This window comes from Protomyctophum bolini (assembly GCF_963924005.1).
Source record: "Protomyctophum bolini genome assembly, chromosome: 21".
Classification (NCBI taxonomy): Eukaryota; Metazoa; Chordata; class Actinopteri; order Myctophiformes; family Myctophidae; genus Protomyctophum; species Protomyctophum bolini.
Genome location: NC_137882.1, coordinates 1,288,918 through 1,296,783, shown reverse-complemented (window position 1 = coordinate 1,296,783; position 7,866 = coordinate 1,288,918). Strand labels below are relative to the sequence as shown.

Here is a 7,866-nt window from a genome sequence, read left to right as displayed (position 1 = left end):
TGTTTTAGAGAAGGGAGAAGAGTCTGGGACGTGTGGAGCGTTGTCCAGGGTGTTTTAGAGAAGGGAGAAGAGTCTGGGACGTGTGGAGCGTTGTCCAGGGTGTTTTAGAGAAGAGAGACATGTGCCAAAATGTGGCTGGTTGAAGACCAGGTGTGCTGCGGCATTTTGGATCAATCGGAGAGGCTTAAGTGCACATGCCGGTAGGCCAGTAAGGATGGAGTTACAATAGTCAAGTTTTGATAAGACTGGTGTCTGGATTAGGAGCTGGGCTGACTCCTGGGTGAGGAAAGGTCACGCCCGTTTCAGGGTCAAAAGGTCGTACCTGTCTCAGGGTCAAAAGGTTCGTACCTGTTTCAGGTGCGTCAGGGTCTCAGGCGAACACACACTCTTGTCGTCGTCTCTCTTCTTCCTCTTGTAACGAGACATCTTGTCCTTCTCTCTGTCTGTCCTCCGCTGGATCTTATTCCCCCCCGGGCCGTCGACTGGACTGGTCACCCTCACCTGGACCACAGACAGACAGGCAGACAGACAGACAGACAGGCAGACAGACAGGCAGACAGGCAGACAGACAGGCAGACAGACAGACAGACAGACAGACAGACAGACAGACAGGCAGACAGACAGACAGACAGACAGACAGACAGACAGACAGACAGGCAGACAGACAGGCAGACAGGCAGACAGACAGACAGACAGGCAGACAGACAGACAGACAGGCAGACAGACAGACAGGCAGACAGACAGGCAGACAGACAGGCAGGCAGACAGACAGACAGACAGACAGACAGACAGACAGACAGACAGACAGACAGACAGACAGGCAGACAGACAGACAGACAGACAGACAGACAGACAGACAGACAGACAGACAGGCAGACAGACAGACAGACAGACAGACAGACAGACAGACAGACAGACAGACAGCTTAGTGACATCCTTTCCTTTTCTTTTTTTTATATATTTTTTATCCCACAATTTTGTAACCCATTTTTCACCCCTGTGTCAATCATCTAATGTGATCCTGGGCTCTACACACCCTCCACCAACCTAGTCCCCATATATGGGGGACAAGGGGAGAGCAACCTAGTCCCCATATATGGGGGACAAGGGGAGACCAACCTAGTCCAAATATATGGGGGACAAGGGGAGACCAACCTAGTCCCCATATATGGGGGACAAGGGGAGACCAACCTAGTCCCCATATATGGGGGACAAGGGGAGAGCAACCTAGTCCCCATATATGGGGGACAAGGGGAGACCAACCTAGTCCCCATATATCGGGGACAAGGGGAGAGCAACCTAGTCCCCATATATGGGGGACAAGGGGAGACCAACCTAGTCCCCATATATGGGGGACAAGGGGAGAGCAACGGACTTGAACTCATGCTTCCTTCATGCCTGAGTGTCCAAGTTGCTCCTTTACACCTGACAGGGGGGAGTTTCCCTGGTTGGACGTAGCGCGTGGAAGGAACACGTTATTCCAACCAGGTCCTTTCCCCTCCATCAGGCGCCCCGGCTGGCCAGGGGGAGGCAGTTTAGAGACCAGGATTACTGCATGTTTTTTGTGAGGGGACACGGGGAGAACATGCAAACTCCACACAGTAAGGCCCCGCCTTCGGGTATGGGCACTGATGACGCGGAGGAGGAAACACGCCGCCAGCGCCCACAGCGTCCCGAGCGGGAATCGAACCCAGGACCTTCTAGCTGTGAGGCGACAGCACTACCAACTGTGCCGCCGTGCCCCGTGACTTCCTTTCCTAAAGGGAGCTGTACCTTTAGGGCCTTCTCAGTCAAAGCCTTGATGTGGCGAATGAATCCGACATGAACCTTCAAGTTCCTCTCTTGGACTACGGTAGTTAGTTTGGTATATCCATAACTTATTGGAATAGTTAGTTTGGTCTATCCATAACTTATTGGACTAGTTAGTTTGGTTTATCCATAACTTATTGGACTAGTTAGTTTGGTATATCCATAACTTATTGGAATAGTTAGTTTGGTATATCCATAACTTATTGGAATAGTTAGTTTGGTATATCCATAACTTATTGGACTAGTTAGTTTGGTTTATCCATAACTTATTGGACTAGTTAGTTTGGTATATCCATAACTTATTGGAATAGTTAGTTTGGTATATCCATAACTTATTGGACTAGTTAGTTTGGTTTATCCATAACTTATTGGACTAGTTAGTTTGGTATATCCATAACTTATTGGAATAGTTAGTTTGGTATATCCATAACTTATTGGAATAGTTAGTTTGGTCTATCCATAACTTATTGGACTAGTTAGTTTGGTTTATCCATAACTTATTGGACTAGTTAGTTTGGTATATCCATAATATTCCAACTCGTAACGACTGGCGAGGCGATGAAAAATCCAGGAACCACAAATTTGGAATACGATTAGTTTTTTCTTTCAACCACTACAATAAGAGATTCCCTGGGGTCTGTCCGAGCACGGAAACAGCGTTATAGCGTTTGTTCACCACCGAGTGTCACTGTTGCACAGCCTAACACACAGACGGGCCAGGGAGGAGGGCTTGTACAGTCCAGTCCAGTACCACTCACTCACCATTTTGTTGACGCCATGGCAACCGGCCCCGCCCAGCGGCCCCTCCTCCTCCTCGGATCGGACGCCGTCATTGGACGGCCGGTTGCCGGGCGACGGGGAGGTCTTGTTCTTCAGCAGGTGACGAAGCAGCTCCTTGCCCGCCTCCGTCCCGCAAGCCCCTCCCTCTTCCATCTTAACTCCTCCCACTCTCCCGCAAGCTCCGCCCTCCGTCTTCTCCAGCTGAGACGAAAGAAAAAACATAGTGAAGTGGGCGGGACAGTCAACCCAAAATGCATCAACACACACGCGCGCGCACACACACACACACACACACACACACACACACACACACACACACACACACACACACACACACACACACACACACACACACGCGCACACACACACACACACACACACACACACACACACACACACACACACACACACACGCCTTCATGACAGCACGTTGTTTAGCCTGATGCTAGGTCACTAGCATGTTTAGCTTGACGCTCGGGTTACCTTGACCTCCGACCCCAGAAAGGACACGCCCTCCTGGACGGAGAGAGACGGCAGCGGGGTGTGGCCAGAGGGCGGGGTCGTCGTGGCGTCCGAAAGGTCGCCGGCCACGCCCCCCCGCGTGGGTGTGGCCGAGGACGACGTGTCCGACGCGGCCGGGGTGGGCGGGGCCGTCGCGGCGGTGGTGGCGATGATGTCATCGGAGTGCGACGACGGCTCCTGCTTCCTGTTCCTGTTGTTCCGCTTGGCGGCAAGCTTGTCGTCGGGGGGGACGACGAGGTCGCTGAACAGCTGGCCGAAGACTCCGCCCAGCGCTCTGCTGCCCTCTGGTGGAGACTGGAGGAAGTCCTGGAAGAGAGACGCAATTATTATGAATTCGGAATAATTATTTATAATCATGGTTCGCATTTAACTATTTCTCAAAATGGACGTCGACGCTAGGTGGCGCCATATCCCAGGTCTGTATATATATATACGTATATATATATAAATGCACCATTTACCATTACGACGGCATCAAAGGCCCGCCAAAACACATTTTCAAATATTCCGATATTCAGTCGACTAAAACTAGACCAACACTAAAACATTCCAGGTGACTAAAAATGTGACTAAAAACGAAACGAAAGTGTCTAACTGACCCCCTGAGACTGGTTCAGGGGTCAAAGGGTTACCTGGGGCAGCTCAGCGCTGAAGAAGGACATCTGAGAGACGTTGACCCCTGACCCCACCCTGGCCCCTCCTCCCCCCCCTGGAGGCGGCGACGACGACGACGACCGGCCCCCGGACTGCAGGACTCCAACTCCCATGATGCCTTGCTGCTGCTGCAGCACGCGGTGCCGCTCCACCTGCAACGGTCAAAGGAAGGTCGTCGTCATATTTTCGTAACCTGACTTTGCCAGCTGGGGGCGGTATTGGGTAACCATGTTCCCCAACACCACATCCATCTGGAATCTCGCAGGGAGTTGAGCTAACGTCGAACCGCTCCGTACCGAACCAATCAGCGTGAGCCAAGGGGCGGGATATGTGCGAAACCGGATGTGGAGCTATACAGACACGTCAATATGATTGGTTGTGTTTGCACGCCCACACACGGTGATATAGACAGACGGTCCCGTCCAATCATCTACCAAGTATCTTGAAAAAAAGGAACAGCCCCGTCATCGAATTTGCTTCCGCGATCCCAGATCCCAATAAGCTGTGAAACAAACATGTGTAGCAAAGCTTCTTGGATCTGGCAGCGTCAGGTTAATATTGTCGGTGTGTGGATGTGTTTGTGAACGGGTGTACAGTACATGTACGGTCTATGTAAAGTGCCTTGGATAAAGACGCTATTATATAAATGCACCTTTTGAAAACAAAGTATTGCATTGTGGGTTCGAACCCTTGGCCACTTTGGGTCTTCGACGTGTCGGAATTCAGATTCCAATCAAAACTAGCCTTATTTAGGGCCGATTACGGGCGCGTCGCTGGGCGCGGCGAAAACTTAAAATCCTGCCTCCGGTGGTGTGGGATTCCTCCCCCGCGATAGGACTGCTTATCCGTGAGCTAACTGCGGTTAAGGCCCGGGGTAACTTTTTTTTTGTCTCTGTCTCTCCTGATCATATACCTCCTGCATCAGCTGAACTCTCTGTCTCTCCTGTTGTTCTCGGAGTCGGTCTCGTCTCTCTCTCTCCTGGAAGCCTTCACTGAACGGGTTGTTGTCGTCAAACTTCACCTGAAAACAACAACAACAGGTCAAAAAGCCTTTAAAACAATGCATGTTAAAACCCATTTAGACCCCAGTTAAAAAACATTCACTTTGAAAGAATATGTATTCAAAGATCTTTCAATAGCTAAATTATAACATAACGTTTAAAACACCAAAAGGGGTTGCCAGATATATTATGGGATGTTATGGTTGCCAGATATATATATTAAGGGATGTTATGGTTGCCAGATATATATATATATATATTAAGGGATGTTACAGTTGCCAGATATATATATTAAGGGATGTTACAGTTGCCAGATATATATGTATAAATATTATACCTGTAGTGCAGCAGCAGCAGCAGCAGCGGCTGCAGCAGCCGTAGGGTTAACAGCAGGGCTGATGTTGTTGGGAGCGTTTGGCGGAACGATGGCACCACCTGCAGGAACGTTGATGACGATGCTGGGTATGTTCGCTATGTGTCCACTGGGTGGCGCTATGTGTCCACTGGGGGGCGCTATGTGTCCACTGGGTATGTTCGCTATGTGTCCACTGGGTATGTTCGCTATGTGTCCACTGGGGGGCGCTATGTGTCCACTGGGTATGTTCGCTATGTGTCCACTGGGTATGTTCGCTATGTGTCCACTGGGGGGCGCTATGTGTCCACTGGGTATGTTCGCTATGTGTCCGCTGGGTATGTTCGCTATGTGTCCACCCGGGGGCGGTAGTGGTGGTGGTACGTTTGCTATATGACCAGTAGAGGCCGCTGGTGGAACAGTGACGCTAGGTATGGTTGGTATGTGTCCAGTATGTGGTGCTGTGTTCCCACTAGGGGGCAGCGGTGGTAGGTTTGGTATGTGGCCACCAGGGGGCAGCTGTGGTGGTATGTTTGGTATGTGGCCACCAGGGGGCAGCGGTGGTATGTGGCCAGTAGGGGGCAGTGGTGGTGCAGACACGCATATCTGTTGTTTGGTTCTGTAGTCTTCAATCAGCTCGGCGTGATCTTTCTGCTGCTTACGGATCTGAAATAAATATCATATAATACATAATTATGTTAAATAATATATAAGTCATCATCATCAGCATATATGATATGATAAATATGTGTGATTATTCTGCTGCCAACAGAAATAAAAACAATCCAGAGTTGGTTATTTAATAAAACTAGATTTTGAGAGAGCAATGGTCACCAAGTTAAGGTCATTGAAGTGTTAACGCAACGTGTATTAAGCCAAAATAACGCTAACCACTTGCATACAGTATATCCGAAAGTAGTTAAGTGTTCAACCAAATCAAATGCCTTTGTTAAATCGATAAAAATACAACTTGTTAATTGACTTTTGTCTAATCATTTAAAATGTAGGCATTTAGGTTGAATAGAAGGAAGCATGAGGTCAGTCCGTTGCTCTCCCCAGGTTGGCAGATCGAGTGTAGAGCCCAGGATTACATTTAAGTGATTAACTTCAGTGATGCTTGCGGAACTCGACTTCGTCTCGTTCCCCTACCGCATCACTGCCGTGGCAATAATCACGTTAAACACCCTCTCGTGTAATGTTACTATTCTACAACAGTTACCCTTAAACCAAAGAGAATCGCTGAAAATATATATTTTTTAATGACAGATGTAGTCACTACGACCACAAATGTGTGCTAGCGCTCTGGGAGAACAGAGCAGCTGAATTCTTTGTTTTGATTAGGTGGTGAACAGTGCTGGTTAAACCACCAAGTAGAAGGCTGTTTCAACCAATCAGATTGCTTCCGCTTAACGACCTGTTGTAGAATAGATAATTGACACTGGGTGAAAAAAAAAGACCACACACATTGAACGATTTTTTTTTTAAATAGCAGACCTACAAGTTCATAACGCAGCACTCGGTGACGCACTATGAACTAGATTGTAGATCTGCTATTTTCCAATAGCTGAAGTATAAAACAATGCTTTAAAACCGCCCAGAATGGGCTAGTTGCTGTGCTGTACCTGCTCTAGTTGTTTCTGTAGCGCCCCCTGCTGCTGGGAGACGTGTAGAAGCTGGTTGGTGTCTTCCTCGGAGAAACTTCGTCCGGACTTCTTGGCCGTTCGTTGTTTCGCAGAAAGAGACTTCTTGGCTTTACGGTGACCTGATGTTACAATACAGTTATTAATGAAGGTTATGAATAATGTGTACGGTGCCCTGAGAATAAAACAAGCATGCAAGCATGCTTTGAGACAACAATGGTAAATACTGTTAATGATATTTATCATGCTTTGAGACAACGAGAGTAAATAATAATACCTGCAATCTGGTCCTCCAGGAGGCGCTGTTGCAGCGCTAACAGCTGCTGGGTCTCCCCTAACCACGACTCGTACTGAGCACGCTCAGTCTGATCTGAGGGAGAGAGAGAGAGAGAGACAGAGAGAGAGAGAGAGAGAGAGAGAGGTGTCAGAAAGCCTCTGTATCCGACCTGTTGTAGGTGAAATCAGCCATCAACGGCTTCTGTCAGAAATATGGGTGCTCATGACGCTAGGGTGATCACACTCGCACACGCACACGCACATGCGCACACACGCACACACGCACATGCGCACACACAACACACACACGCGCACACACACACACACACACACACACACACACACACACACACACACACACACACGCGTGCGTTACTCACTCCTGAATCCTGATCCAAAGTTGGGAGGGTTGGGTCTGGTCAGCTGGGGAGTCAACTTCCCGTCCTGAGAACAGGAAACAGGAAACATCTCCTTGTAGATCATAATAGATAGTAACACTAACTGATGTTTTTTTTTATATATATATAATTTCTATCTCACGATTTTGTAACCCATTTTTCACCCCTGTGTCAATCATCTAATGTGATCCTGGGCTCTACACACCCTCCACCAACCTAGTCCCCATATATGGGGGACAAGGGGAGACCAACCTAGTCCCCATATATGGGGGACAAGGGGAGACCAACCTAGTCCCCATATATGGGGGACAAGGGGAGACCAACCTAGTCCCCATATATGGGGGACAAGGGGAGAGCAACCTAGTCCCCATATATGGGGGACAAGGGGAGACCAACCTAGTCCCCATATATGGGGGACAAGGGGAGAGCAACGC

General features: G+C 48.9%; 1 protein-coding gene across 1 annotated transcript in view; it reads right to left on the bottom strand.

The window, feature by feature from the left end:
* The window catches only part of LOC308336017 (uncharacterized protein), a 111,929-nt gene that overhangs the window by 30,434 nt on the left and 73,629 nt on the right, over window positions 1-7,866 (bottom strand). Inside the window, exons 60-68 of the mRNA XM_080793259.1 lie at window positions 7,415-7,478; window positions 7,036-7,128; window positions 6,741-6,880; window positions 5,104-5,784; window positions 4,679-4,786; window positions 3,744-3,917; window positions 3,073-3,417; window positions 2,572-2,790; window positions 349-501 (exon numbers count right to left, since the gene is read on the bottom strand). Coding sequence (XP_080649385.1) covers window positions 349-501; window positions 2,572-2,790; window positions 3,073-3,417; window positions 3,744-3,917; window positions 4,679-4,786; window positions 5,104-5,784; window positions 6,741-6,880; window positions 7,036-7,128; window positions 7,415-7,478 — 1,977 coding nt within the window. The remainder of the gene's footprint in view (window positions 1-348; window positions 502-2,571; window positions 2,791-3,072; window positions 3,418-3,743; window positions 3,918-4,678; window positions 4,787-5,103; window positions 5,785-6,740; window positions 6,881-7,035; window positions 7,129-7,414; window positions 7,479-7,866) is intronic.